Consider the following 14,372-nt stretch of genomic DNA (forward strand, 5'->3'; position numbering starts at 1 on the left):
ACCAGGCTTGTTTGGCTTACAGTGACCTTTGCACATCATGTCATAATGCACAAAATAAGACAGAGAAAGAAAGACTACACGTTGAAGTGGAAGGACGTACTATGCAAGGTCATGTTAAACAGACTACTTAGAACAGACACAGACATTTTAGCATCGTACGGTGAAGCAGAATAAAGTCGGCCTTTTGCGTTCACTTTGTCAACACAAGCATGTCTGAACTTTTGAAGCGATGCAGCAGCTAGCTAGCATGCTAACTAGCAAGTGTTTGCTAACCTCTTACTAGCAAAGCAGTTATAAAAGTAACTAAAGAAAAGGAAGGCATTCAAGGGTCATGTCATCTAAACACATTATACTGTCGCGTCTGGACAATAAGAGGTGAATGTATTTGTTGCATAAATGTAGACCTGTGTTGGTGGATCAGGTTGCTCGGTGGATGCCATCTTCCTCGTCTTCTTACAGGCTGCTCGAGTGAGCCACTCTCGATTGCTTTTCCTGAAGGCTCTAAACACTGCATATTCATCACACACAAACTGACTTTCTTATCTTATCATTTTACAAAAACACTATTTTTGTTATGTCAAGGAAAATGCCATAGCATGTGTCCTGATTGCTCTCTCTAAAAATAACATAAAACTATAACATTGTGTTCATTTGTGTGTGAGCCTTTATATCAGTGTTTTGGACTGTTTGCCTATCTGATATCCCACTTAAAGGTGGGGTAGGTAAATTTGAGAAACCGGCTCGAGATACACTTTTTGTTATATTCCATGGAATGCTCTTAACATCCCGATAGCAATGAATATCTTAAGTGCTTTGACAAAAAATCCATTCAAAAATGTCATCTGTGGAAGCCGTGGCGCTGTAAAAAGCACGACCAATAAGGGGGCATTTTTTCAAATCAATTTTTATTCTATTAAATGATCACTTTAGGTATGATACATAATGCAGGGACAGAATTTAATGCAGAATATTGTTTAAAGATATGTTGTGCATGAGTGGTGCATTAATTTACACAAATCATAACAAATTGAATCAACAGAAAAAGCAGTCATCTGGGGCCATCGAGGCTCCTGACAGTCTGGGGGCCGGGAGTAGTTGGTCCCATTATCTGTTTTATAATCCAGCCTTGATTCTGAATCTGCCTGCCCAAGATAATCCTTTCAGTTGAGGCCAGTAGGCTACTACTGATATAAACTGTAATAATAATAATGGAACATTAAACGTCAGTATTGCCACCAAGTGACACATTAAAAAGAAGTGAAATTAACTACACTGACTGTAAAGACGATGCTGTTTTCATGTTTCCCGAGAGAAGTTGACACATTTCAAGTCAGAGTCTACTGAAGACAGACTCTGTGTGATAACATAATGTACTATTTATTATATGGTAACTACGCCTGTTACAACAACCAATTTATATAAGTGCAAAAACGAAAATGTAACTAAAGTCCGAGTTAATTGTTAATCAGGGTTTACAATAATGTGTGTGTGAAGGCAAAGATAGAGCAAAAACTAAAAGCAAGTGGTTAAAAGGAAAATGCTGCAGAGCAGATGATGGGTGCTTGTGGAGAAAATGGAGATGAGTACTAAATGTGTTCGAGGCCCAGGCTCTAACAGTATGTACAGAACTAAGTTGAGACAGGAGAAATGTCACAGAGTTTATGCAGAAAAAGACCTTTAGATTTAAGTCCATGAAAATATTCAACCACCAAATCGAAACAGAACAGGTCTGCTTTTTGTCCCCGAAGCCCAAACTAAAAATGTAGAACAGCTATCTGTTTGATTCCTTTATTATATCAACAAACTATTCATGGCGGAGTAACATTTATTCTTTTGTATTGTATACCTTCCTTTTCCCCTTTTGAGCTAATGGTTTGAACTTTCTATTCTCTTGGGTCTTGTATGACTATTTTAAAATACTTTATGGAGTGTTTTTCTTTGCACTTTGTCTCAATACTTCTCATGTTTTATGTAAAGCTCTTTTAATTTACTTTTAGCTAAATGTGTTAACTAAACTTGCCTTGCAGGTGCAAGTACAAGTACAGGTACATCCAGTACTTTTCAGAAGTTTATAACAATGGCAATCAAGAGAAGGTATAAAAGAAATAGCCAAACAAGGTGTCAACAAAATAATACAACTAGACATCCTTTGACCTTAAAATGCCATGGGAAGTGTTTGTTCAACACAGGCATCATATAATGATAAGACATTCACATTTTGCACAACAAATAGTTGGTATTGTAAAAAAATAGGTAAGTAAATTAATAGAAAGAAACAAATCTGACCTGTAAGGTGACTTTTCTCCAGAAGATGGCAGTGGAGCAACACTAACTCAGGAGGATGCTGCCTTTCCACCTCAGAGAAGAAGACACCGCCGCGGTTCCGTGTTCGAAACTCGAGACAGGCGAGAACTGCAGTCCGCATTTGACAGCTTTAAGTTTGAAGAAAGAAGACAAATCCGTTTCTCTATATAAAGCCTAGAATGACAGATAGGAAACCGTGTAGGGTGTGCAATTTCACACGGCAGAAATCATACGGGTTGGTAGTTCCCTCCTTAGATGAGCTGAAGACAAAAGGTAAGTTAGAATGGCTATATTTTGTTAACATGTCTAAAGGGTGACTATCATATCTGGCTCCTATTAACAAAAACTGTTTTATACTATACATATTTAAGAGAATACTCACAATAAGTCTATAAAGCGGTCACAATAACTTCATTTGTTCTATATTTTACTAAACTGAATTGTGCCATCTTATACACAAATGTTATGATGTAAAATGATTGTCAGCACTGTTTCGGCTAACATTGCCGCCATTTGGATTTTGCTGCAGTTTAGTCTTGCTAATCTGTCATTATCAAGAACGAGCTGAGTAGAGCAACATCGTGTTGAAACTTGCAGGAACTAAACATGAAAAAGTCAGGCAAGACCTTCCTCCTGTCCTCTCATTCCTGGAACACTAGTCAGCAGGCGTTGCCCATAGCTATGGATACTTTACACTCTGATAAACCTAAAATACAGGCTCGGTCACAAGTGCTGTCTTTTTTTTTTAAACTATCTACTATCTTTAAATCCTGTTACTCCAGGAGACACAAAACCTGACCCTTTGTACACATGCCAATGAAATGTGTTGTTACAGGCATTTTGTTAGAGAGCACATACCAGAGGCTATATAAGTAGGCTACAGTTAAACACAAAATAAAACTGCTCACTGTTACTCTATTAAACTGTAGTTAATGAATCAAGTAAATGGTTTCAGTTTTACTTTCACCACAAAAATGCTTCACATGTGATTTCCAAAGTTACAGACTCAGTGGGGACTGTAACTTATACTACCAGAGCCATGTTTAGCAAACCCATTGCTGAATTATAGATTGTTCATTAACAAAGAATATACAAACAAGTAAAAAGGGCCTAATGTTGGATTGGAGTAAACAGCACAATCAGCAGTGATTGTGCTGTGATGAAAGAAGAGGTGACAGTTTAGACGGATTGAGTTGTTTGTCGAAGTGGTCGGTATTTGCTTGAATCCTCTGATAGTAATTTGCTGTGCGATGGTGTGTTCGTTGTTACTGCCTGAAATATTTAGCTTAGCTAGAACTTAGTTGTCCTGATTGTTTTGCTGTGATGTAGGCTATGGCTAAAGTGTATCAAAGTTCTCAGCACTTGTGATAAAGGATATTCACAAAAAAACTTTAATGTCTGCTCTTTCCACAGGAAGTGAGTCTCTTGGGTTCAGCCCCGCTGGGCCGGTCTCAGTCGTCCTAGAAGATGATGGGACGATAGTAGAGGATCAGGCCTACTTTCTGTGTTTACCTTTAAACACAAAGTTCATGCTATTGCATGAAAGAGAGACATGGTCTCCAGTTCGCAGGAGTAAGCTTTTTACTTCCTTCTGAGATTTGTCACAGTGAACTAATTCCTATAATTTTACAACGAAATGCACATCCCTGTGTTCTAATTTACTTTTCATTATAGTGGATGGTGGCACGGCCTGGATGGCCAGGGATTCTTTGGTGCTGGATGCCGATACTGTAGACGCCTCCAGTGCTATAGCACCCTGGTGGAGCCTGGCTCAGCAGCTGAAGCAGGACCTTTCCAGCATCATCCTCATGTCTGAGGCCGAATTACAGGTGCTAGCATTATTACTCTGTTTATAAAAAGCTGAAATATGCCTTATGGCAGGCATCTCCTTCTTTCCATCTTTAATTGATTGTGTTCCTGTGTAATATCTGCAACACACCCATATGACATGTGCACTTTAAAACTGAATTCAATCTTTATAAAAAGATAAGTAAAAATAAAACATTTTGGAAGATTTTATCGGCTTAACTTTTACATGTTCTGTTCTCTTCCTCCTTGTTTTGTTCTGCTTTTTGTTGTTGCTGTGAAGCACCACATAGACCAACTGTAGTGTTCTTTATCAAAGTTAAAGTATTGTATGGCTTTGTTTCACCTGATGTTCCAGATCTTAGTGGATGCCCCATGCCCCGAGCTAGCCTCTGCTCTGGGCTTCAAGGAAAAGAAGGCCGAGGACCTTCAGCAGACACTGCAGGGTGTTTTGGACCGACGAGAGGAAGAGAGGCAGTCCAAAGAGTTGCTCCAGCTCTACCTTAAAGCTGCGGAGAAAGAAGAAGGACAGCAGGAAGCGTCAAGCCAGGCCAGCCAGGAAGGTGAGGCTGTGTCATTGGGGGTGGTTTTCATTTTTACAATATGGAATTTATTTAAAAAAGACTATTGTATTATAATATAATTCCTGGTTAAACCCTTTTATACTGTGGCTTTCTCATGCTGTGTGATGAGTTGTCTATGTATTTCACAGTTTCGTTAATGAAGAGAGTATTTCACAGCAATAGTGGTTCTAGGGAAAGCTATCATTTTCAATGTATTCAAGCCCCTAAGATCAAATAGTTAAGATAATTAATGAAAAATGTTTTTCATTGTTGTTATTTATTTCAGAGCAGAGTTTATTTTGTCAGATGCATCTTTGTATTTAGATGGCTTATAAGATAAGAGCTATGCCTTTGCCTTATAGCCACTAGGTGGAACCATTGTTGCTGCTAAATAATCCCACCTCTCAAAGAAATGTATTCAAAAAATGTCCTTATACAACAAATGATCCTGAAAGAGAATCCATTTTAATGTGTCAGGGGCTGTAGAAGTGGAGGTGGATGGGATGGAGGTGGACTCTGCATCCGGATTCATATCCAGGACACTGATGGTCCTGAAAGGAAAAACAAGCCCAGAGACCAGACTCTCCACTGAGGATCTGCAGGTAATGCTCTCAGAGACTCAACACTTCTACAGTGTGTGCTTTGACATGCCTTAATAAGTCTCTTGCTGTGAAATGATGAAGAAATTACGGAAAGCTGCAAGTCCTGACACAACACATTCATACTTTATAAGTGACTCTGTCTTAAAGTCCTAAAGGGCATTCACTTGAACTACAATGCTAAGCAAAGATTGTGTCAACCCCCATTGGAATACATAAAGAAAGCTAAATATTAGAAGCACCTTTCACTGATATAGAGTTCAGTGCACAAACACCACTAACTACTCCCTCGGCTCTACTCTCACAGTGTCAACAAAAACTGAACATTATAAGAGTCACAAAGGATAGGATTTATTACAGGGATGTCTGATTGGATTGCATTATCTTTCTATATGTATCTAAAAATGAAGCCTCCTAATGTGTTTTTTAGATGGTAGTTACCAGAAGGGTAGAAGCGATGGAGCAGGTGCTGGGATGGGACAGAACGAGGACTTCTGCGCTGCTGCAGGCCTGCGAGGCAGAGCTGACCGGACGTCTCCAGCAGGTTCAGGCCGTGCAGTCTATCAGGAGCAACGCACAGCTGGACGGCGGTGTGCACAGCGCGGAGGAAGATGCAGAAACGCCACCCCAAGGCAGCAACTAGGCCGAGGCTTCACCTGAGAAGAGACTGATAAGTGTTCACACTACCTGCCTCAGGGTCAGAAGAATGGGATATTTCTCATAGTATCCATAATGCTGGAATCCATGAATGTTAATGATGTTGACATTTGCTTTACTTTGTGAAAACTTGCAAACCACTTGAATTATTCTTTCCTCAAGCAGAAGCAGCACAGTCATTTGCACAAGCAATGTTCATCAAAGAGATGCTAGCGCTAACCACTGGCTTCACCTCTCTATTTACTCCCTATTGTGATTAGTGTCATGCTGTGAAATTAATCACAGGTCAACATATCCATGACAAGTCAAAGCTAGTTTAGCTTAGCATAAGGACTGGAAACAGGGAAATAGCTTGCCTTGGCTCCATCCAAAGGTAAGCAATTAAAGCTACTAGCACCATGTAAGCTCAGTTTTAACATATTAGTTCAGTCCCTGCTCGATGCCTTGCAATCTCATTACGGTGACAATACTCCTGAAAACAACTGTGGGTGAACAGCAAGAAATAGACCTGCAAATATTGCCCCATTGTCTGATTGTTTGATTTAACAATTGAGATATCACATGTTAAGTAATGAGCTTTAAGGGGTGCTAGTAGGCAGATTGTGTTAACTTCAGAGCCAGGCTAGCTCTTTCCTCCTGTTCTAAGTCTTTATGATAAACTCTGCTTATGCCAGCTACTTTTTAAGTGGATAGGCATGAGAGTCAAATCAAACTTCTCATATAACTCTTGATGAATGTGTATCTCCCAACATTTGGAATTATACCATGGAATCAGCTTTCCAGTATAATTGTTTACATTCTGCTCTCTCTTAAAAACCAATTCAGCAATTTGTACACTGCATTTTATTTTAAAAGGCTAAATATGTGTAAGAAATGTACTTACTTTTGCTAGAGAAACCCTGTGGAACTCCAGTTTATGGTACATAAATATATTATTTTGTGTCTGTTAGAAATAGTTTTATGTTCTATCATTGAATTGTCATTTACATCTTAATTATACAGGATATTTTTGACATTCAGAGTAGCAGTGTGTTCCTAGTTACATGAGCTGGGAGCCAGACGGGCCCTCCATTTTAAAGGCACCTCCAGTCAAATCTTAGAATAAAACAATTTCGAAATTGTGGTGGAAATACTTAGATAACAGGTATCCCTATTCAGGGTTTAGGGAACATACACCGTTTTATGAATATGCACTTATGCCTAAATGTGGTACTTCCTTTTTCATGTATGTGCACCTTAGTTTGAAATGTCATTCATATGTGAGCAAACTCACCATGAATGCTACATTTGATCAAAATATGGTGAGCTCAGGAACTCTTTACCCTTGAAGGTACAATACCAAAGTAACTTGTACATTACAGTGCAGACAAGCGTTTCTGGCAGAAAACCAAATATATTTTTGATAAAAGCTCAGTTTTAATCGTGAAAAAGTAGGACAAGATGTGAGATGATATTACTTCATACATGAAAGCTTCACTGAACACATTATGGGTACAATGGCTTCGTCCCATAGAACCAATATTTCTGGATGAGAGCTCATTTAAGACCTACTGTTATATACTACTGGCTGTGTGGTGTAAGATGGTGTGTGCAGGTCTTTGTGACTCATAGGCCCTGTAGAATATAGCCTTTGTCATGCCTGTTATTTCATCAGAGCTCTCTTGAACAATGAACACACATGAGGCGGAAGGATCATCTTTGTTGTGTCGTTGTGAGATTAAGATGTCATCACCAGCTTGTACTTTAGCATAAAATAAAGAGGAAAGTAGTGCATTCACATCAAGATCTGTCATTTATTAAGCCGTCACTCTGTTTTGCAACCCTGTAAGAATTGATAAGTGTCAGTTGGCCAACACATTCCGACTTTCTATTTATTTTAAACATGCAAATATTGGAATGGAAGTTTCATGAGTGTACATTATGTGATTTAAGGTGCCTTTTATAAACATGTTGAATGGTGGTTGGAGGGATTTTCTAAAATAAAATTTGACAGTACTTTCATCATTTATTATTACATTTATGCACTGAAAATTCTCATGCACAAAAATCTGTTTATGTGTTCATCCTTTATTTAACCATTAAGTTCCTATTGAGATAATATCTATTCTGCTATGGAGCCAAGATGGGGAGCAAAATAAAAGGTTTCATAACTCATAAGTAGGAGGAGGCGTGTGGTGCAGTGGATAGAGCCTTGGTGTTTGGATCAGGGGGTCATAGGTTCAAACCCCACTGCAGTCAGCATGTCGTTGTGTCCCTGGGCAAGACACTTCACCCCAAATTGCTCCTGTGGGGATTGTCCACAGTATTGAGTATGTACTGTAAGTCGCTTTGGATAAAAGCGTCAAACAAGTAACATGTAATAAGTACAAATGTTGTCAGATTACACATAAAGAAAACTAGCAGAAATACAAAAACACACATAGTAAATACAGGAATTTAGCGGTTAAAATGATGAATCCAAATAATAGCACTTGTTAAAAGCTAGGAACCCCTCTTTGTGAAAATGACTTTTTCATTGACATTAAGAAAACACTGTAGAAAAAACGACACAGTTCAGCACCCCATATGGTCTCTTACAAAATAGTAGGACAACATAGTGATGGGTATGTTAGCTCAAAGCCAACGGGCTGCAAGCTGCTGCTAGATATTTTCCAAGAATTGGTTAATGGGTTTCACGGTGTGCATAATTCCTGTGTATTCGGCTCCAACTAGGCTGAACAGTTAGGAGTGAGTGGGGTACGAGAGCGGTCGATTGTGCATGTGTCGCACTGTCTAGGTGGGTTGGATTATAGTGCTCAAGTAACAACTGGAGTTTTTTCTTTGTAAGCACCCGGTTGCCCTGGGGACTCTCTAGGCATTTCATGCTGGAAACAAACCATATCCCATGTGATCAGATGAGTTTTAGAGAACACATGTTGACCTGAGGCCTTTGATTCTGTTGGGTTTACAAATGTCAAGGTGATGTATGGGTCAGTACGCACATCGCTAAGTTATGTTGGCTTTCAAAATCCAAAGTATGTTTGCAGCGAAACAGAGCAGTCTACAGTAAGTTAACATAATGAGCTTTTTACAAAGTCACAAGTTCACAGAGAAGTGGCATTGGCTTATTCCAAGAGACCAGAATAAAATGAATAAAACCCTGCATCAAATCAACACAAATGCAGTTATTTCTCATAGCCGCACATTCAGGTGTGCTCTTTAGCCCCACTTGTGGGCCACAGATGGAGGAAATATTAGCAGGGGAATGCAAAAGTGTCAATTGAGAGGCAATTTCATGGGTCTGAAGAACCCCATAATGACTGTTTTGATGGAGGGGCAGAGCTGGGATTGCTGAGAACAAGCTGTATAATGTATGAGGGTTAAACGACTAGCAGTCATCGCTCCTTAGACACGACGTGCTGACGTATACTGCATGGAATTTATTTGTTATTTCTGCATTACAATGTGTTTCTGTCTTCAGCAGGAAAAATGCAGAATGGTTCACAGCTTAGTACAATATGTGAATGTTTACTCGTGTCAAAATTCTTGTCTGATAACATCTGGCTACATGCTGTATGGTCAAAACACTTACATTAGCCATTTTAATGTCTTTCTTCTTTTATTCCCACAAGCAGCAAAACACTGAAATGCCAATTCAAAAGTGGTTGAAAGAGGTTTGTGAAGGTGACATTACAACAGCATCTCAGCAAACAAAGAAATAAAACATTCACAATATCATTGGAAATTACATACAGACAAAATGTGGAGATTATCATAAAGGTACATTTCTTTGTGCTTGAACACAATATCACAAACACACTGAATCTTTAAAGATTGCCACAGTGTAAAAGTCACTGTGTAAAATATTTGGATAGCGTATATGCTCACACACAGTTTTCATGTCAACAAGCCATCAGGATCCAGCCTTAATACTGGTGTACTTGATCTTCCATCCCTTGTTCTTCCCACTAGAGTCAGATCTGAACACAACATGCACTTGGTAACTTCCTGTGTCAAACCGACCGGGTGCTGTTGATCCACAAAAGGGTCCATACTCTTGTCCAGTTGTCGAAATCTTGTAAACAAAAAAGGGGGAACATCAGGTAAGAAGATTAATTAAAGCCCTGGACGATTTATGCCCACCCAAACTTAATTATGCAGGAAACGGCATGCTCATGAAGTATATCACCCGAGGAGGACACGTCTGTAACAAACTGCCTTCACGGGCATGAGGAGGAATACATTGCTCATTTATCTCCCTGCGTGTCCTGAAGTCACTGAACGAACCTTCAACATATCGTATGGACAAGGGACATCCGAGTGTCCCTCTACGTCAAAGGGATCCAGGAAGTCTAGGATTATTCTGTGGCCCTCTTGTAGACTTATGGTGTGATCACACTGACTCATGGGGGGGTAAGGGTTCGGGTAGCCCGGACTGGTCAGAACCCCCGACAGCGAGGTCAACACCTGGCTGAGGCATGGCACTGCAGGGAAGACTCACATTTTCAGGCATGTTTCAGATATTGTGCGCAGTTCTCTCTGTTTGAGCCCTTGTATGTTACTTGGAAATACTGATGAACAGGTGTCATATGTGCAACAACACAGAACTGGCTATGAAAAATGTATTGTAAGGAAGAAAATAACTCTTCCGCGTCAATCGGGACATTTACTGGCATAATAAATAATGGGATTCATTTAGGTTTGCATTATTGCGCCGGCAAGGGTGCAGATGTTGTTAACAAATTAGTTTTGCAAAGAGGCTGAGTTCCTATAATTCATACAATTAGTACAATCTGTAGGCAGATAATCATTTTTGCCTATTCATTGCATGATTTGTTTTGTCACCCTTTTTCCTGTGGCATAGAATAATAATCAACTGGTAATTGTGATTAATGACATAGTGTCAGTACACTATTGGTGCTGCACACAGGTATCCATTTTTAATGCCATTTGAAGTTTGCTTTCCCTTAGGAATCGACAATAATTAACCTTGTCTTGCATCAGCTGGCATAGATCAACTACTTTATGCATCAGTGTGCCATTTCAATCTGAAATAAGTTAGAACAGGCCAGTTATGATAAAACGAAATCCAATCTAGAACACAATCAACTTTGTGCCAGACTTTAAATGTCAGAAAATAGTCTTTTGAAGATTTGAAGATTTGAAGACAAATGTTTTTTATCCAAATAATTATCTTTAATAACACTTTACAATACTGCAGACTGATCAAATTTTCCTCTACACTTCAGGGGAAAGTCTGAAATTACCATCATTTTGTAATTATAACACTTCGATACCACAGCAAGAAATTGGGCCAAATTAAAGACTTGGTCATTATTTGATTATATAATCAACAAACGATGTGGAATTCTAGTATGTTAAAGCCGAACATATCAAACAGAAGTCAATGCACACTAATGGAAATTGCTTTACTTCCATCAATATCTGCTGTGTCTGGCAGGGGGGATCTGAGCTGTGTATTTAGCTTGAGAAACCCCATAAAGAGATCAATCTACAGTCAAATGTTATGTGCCAATCCCTTAACACTGAACCTACCTTTACAGCGTTTGACCCTTTGATTGAGCTCAGATGAACAAGCCTCTTGAGCTTTTGGCTATGGCTCTTACCTGTGCAGGATCTTGTGTTGTCATGGAGAAGGTACCCTTGTTTGCAAGTGCAGTAATATCCGCCTATGTAATTGTGGCAAAAATGATCACACACTTTCTCCCCATCTATCTTCGATTCACACTCGTTGATATCTGTAGGAGACAAAGAGGTTAATACTTCGCAGTAGATATGTAGCTTTCAAGTCTCCTTAAAATGTGACTAAACTCAGGATAGTCTATGACTGTTTTTTTAAATTGCATTTTTCTGGAGAGTTTATGTCTCCACAGCAATTTAGGCTGACAATAGAGGAGTCCGATGTGACGTAACTCTAGAAGACACGGATAAAAGGTGCTGTAGAAGGTTGTTCACAGTGCAACAGTGTTAATTGCCTGACAACAGATATTGTAGATTATATTAATAAACACTTAAATCCGAAAAAAGGAACAACATTGTTGTGAACAATTTCAGGAAGATTATTACAACGTTTTGTTCATACGTAAGGATGCAAAGAGAAATAGGAAGTGTATGTCAAACTATGTTATTTAATTGAATTAGCCGATACCTGTATGTCAATTAAGTATTAATGTATTTCATTAACAGTGTTTGCTATTGCTTCGTCACTAATGCATTTCTGTTGTTAATAGCCTCTTTCTTTTTCAATAATTGATGTATAGACATGGGATTATATAATCCTGCTTTATATCTTTAGAAAGAACATTGCACATTGCTTAGTGCAATTACAGCCAATACAAATGTATCTACCTTGTGGCAACACATGTCACTTTTCTGCATCACCTTCTGCGGTGTAAAACGCTTGGAAGCCCGTGAATCGGCCCTCGTTAGAGTAGTCACTCCTAAAGACCAACGACATGAGGCGCCCGGCTGACAGGATGACGGTGTTCCTCGGGCTGCTTTCATAGTTCTTCTCTTCCTCTCCGCAGAACCGCAAGGTTTCGTTTCCCTCCGCCAAAACCTGGTTTGACACGGTCAGAGGCTGTTTAAAGATCATGCTACAGAGGAAGAAGAGCTCAGACTTCTTTCTTAAGTAAAATATGCAATGTATGGCAAAGTGTAAGTCTTTATGCAGTGGTGGAAGAAGTACTCAGATCTTGTACTGGAGTAAAAGTAGAAGTACAGAAGTTAAGGAATACTCTGTTACAAGTAAAAGTCCTGCGATCAAAATGTTACTCAAGTAAAAGTAGAAAAGTATTAGCATCAAAAATATACTAAAAGTACCAAAAGGAAAAGTACTCATTATGCAGATTGGCCCATTTCAGAATAATATATATGATATGTTTAGATTATAGATATCAATACATTAAAGTGTTATCAAAGCTGGTAAAGGTACAGATAATTTTAATGACTTTGTATATTGCAGGGTGGCTGGTGAATTTACTCCAGGTGTAACTGGTCTTATTTAAGTGTTGATTATATTTCACAACATTAAACAAAATCTGCAAAGTAACCAAAGATATTAAATACATTGAGTAGTATGATTTACCTCTGAATTGTAGTGGAGTAGAAGTACGAAGTAGCAAATAATTGAAAAGTAGCTCAACATTTGACTTAAGTACAGTACTTGAGTAAATCTACTTACTGTAGTTACTTTACACCACTGTCTTTATATGCATTAATAGCCCATTTCAGTATGGCGTTTATTTGTATCATTTTTAAATTGTAATAACATTAAACTGGTGCTAGATTTCTTAACACAAAAGAATAAATTATAATGTATTAACCATTTGTTTATATTTTAATAATTAATAATCTGAATATTTCAAGTAAACAGTAACTAAAGCTTTTAGATAAATGTACTCGAATAAAAAGTCAAATATTGGCTTCCAAAAGGTAGTGATATAGAAGTATAAAGCAGAATAACATGTAAATACTTCATTTACAAGCAAGTACCACATCATAGAAGCAGTAATACTTCTACTTAGGTGCAGTACTTGAGTAAATGTACTTCATTACATTCCACCAATGGCTAACCAGTGCAGATAATGGAAGTTGTAGTTTCAGCAGTGTAATACCTGGAAGTAGTCATATTCACACTGGTGTGAGGGCTCCATGCTGAAGTGGCTGAAGTAGAGTTTGACCCTGTGGCCCTCTGGGACAGAGATGTTCCATGTTATGAGCTGGTTGTCAGGGTATGGCTGGGGGAAGTGGGGGGAGGTGAAGCTGCCATATAACCCTGTCATTTCCACACTCAGTGAGACATGGAGGAGGGAAAATAGGACAAATACACAGCCCCCACTGGGCAAAACTAGGTGTGATGGCAGCAGGTTTAGGGAATATTTAGCACAAATAAATGTTAACTGACACTCACCTGGTCATGTTGGCTTCACAGTCCCCAGATATTTCGCAGGTTTTGGAGAAGTTCAGCCTCAGTGATCCAAGGGTAAATGAACCCAAGCTGTCCTGGCAGGCCGACATGTAAGTAAACAAAGTGAGACAGGCACATGATCATCTTGTCAGCTTTCCCCACCCCCCTTTAGGCACAGAAATCTATCAAATCCATTAATGCCAGAAAAACCTAAATCTATTATATCCTCTTAAACTATTTTTCTTATTGTTTTATCACTTACCACAATTTACTTCAAGTGAATTGCCTTCAGCAAAAACAGTAAGGAAGACTGAAAGAACTTACTCTGGTGTCTACATTAAAAAAATAAAGCACTATTTAGAAAACCTTTCTGTAGTTTTCGTCACCTTTCATTGGTAATATCTGTAGAATTTGCTACCTATATCACACCTAAGCGCCCTGTAAAACCTGTTTACACAGTGATGCTGATCAGATCAGACTCATGTTGCTAATTATATCAGACCTTGCTCTCATGGTTGCTGAGCAGTAAAGCTG

General features: G+C 38.8%; 3 protein-coding genes across 3 annotated transcripts in view; 1 reads left to right on the top strand and 2 right to left on the bottom strand.

Moving 5' to 3' along the window:
• pex14 (peroxisomal biogenesis factor 14) overlaps positions 1 to 2,425 on the bottom strand; it is a 46,641-nt gene extending 44,216 nt beyond the window's left edge. Inside the window, exons 1-2 of the mRNA XM_034209544.1 lie at positions 2,287 to 2,425; positions 405 to 508 (exon numbers count right to left, since the gene is read on the bottom strand). Of these exons, the coding sequence (XP_034065435.1) occupies positions 405 to 508; positions 2,287 to 2,425 (243 nt within the window). The remainder of the gene's footprint in view (positions 1 to 404; positions 509 to 2,286) is intronic.
• dffa (DNA fragmentation factor, alpha polypeptide) lies at positions 2,355 to 7,930 on the top strand. The gene is made up of 6 exons (XM_034209547.1): positions 2,355 to 2,577; positions 3,718 to 3,876; positions 3,979 to 4,133; positions 4,469 to 4,673; positions 5,151 to 5,275; positions 5,703 to 7,930. The coding sequence occupies exons 1-6, from the start codon at positions 2,484 to 2,486 to the stop codon at positions 5,913 to 5,915; spliced, it is 951 nt and encodes a 316-aa protein (XP_034065438.1). The 5' UTR covers positions 2,355 to 2,483; the 3' UTR covers positions 5,916 to 7,930.
• A 1,578-nt stretch (positions 7,931 to 9,508) lies between these two features.
• Positions 9,509 to 13,932, bottom strand: masp2 (mannan-binding lectin serine peptidase 2). Its single transcript, XM_034208896.1, has 6 exons — positions 13,842 to 13,932; positions 13,546 to 13,768; positions 12,311 to 12,488; positions 11,536 to 11,667; positions 10,196 to 10,392; positions 9,509 to 9,983 (listed from the first exon to the last, which is right to left on the bottom strand). The coding sequence occupies exons 1-6, from the start codon at positions 13,847 to 13,849 to the stop codon at positions 9,822 to 9,824; spliced, it is 900 nt and encodes a 299-aa protein (XP_034064787.1). The 5' UTR covers positions 13,850 to 13,932; the 3' UTR covers positions 9,509 to 9,821.
• Between the last annotated feature and the right edge of the window lie 440 nt (positions 13,933 to 14,372).

This window comes from Gymnodraco acuticeps, unplaced genomic scaffold (assembly GCF_902827175.1).
Source record: "Gymnodraco acuticeps unplaced genomic scaffold, fGymAcu1.1, whole genome shotgun sequence".
NCBI classification, from domain to species: Eukaryota; Metazoa; Chordata; class Actinopteri; order Perciformes; family Bathydraconidae; genus Gymnodraco; species Gymnodraco acuticeps.

What these genes read in the sequence shown, in the direction of transcription:
- dffa (XM_034209547.1), top strand. Translation starts at nt 2,484, where the DNA reads ATGACAGATAGGAAACCGTGTAGGGTGTGCAATTTCACACGGCAGAAA. An exon ending in AGATGAGCTGAAGACAAAAG is followed by an intron (nt 2,578 to 3,717) that starts GTAAGTTAGAAT and finishes CTCTTTCCACAG; the next exon opens with GAAGTGAGTCTCTTGGGTTC. An exon ending in ATGGTCTCCAGTTCGCAGGA is followed by an intron (nt 3,877 to 3,978) that starts GTAAGCTTTTTA and finishes TTTTCATTATAG; the next exon opens with TGGATGGTGGCACGGCCTGG.
- masp2 (XM_034208896.1), bottom strand. An exon ending in GTGAATATGACTACTTCCAG is followed by an intron (nt 12,489 to 13,545) that starts GTATTACACTGC and finishes GTGTCAAACCAG; the next exon opens with GTTTTGGCGGAGGGAAACGA. An exon ending in GTCCATACGATATGTTGAAG is followed by an intron (nt 9,984 to 10,195) that starts GTTCGTTCAGTG and finishes TTTGTTTACAAG; the next exon opens with ATTTCGACAACTGGACAAGA.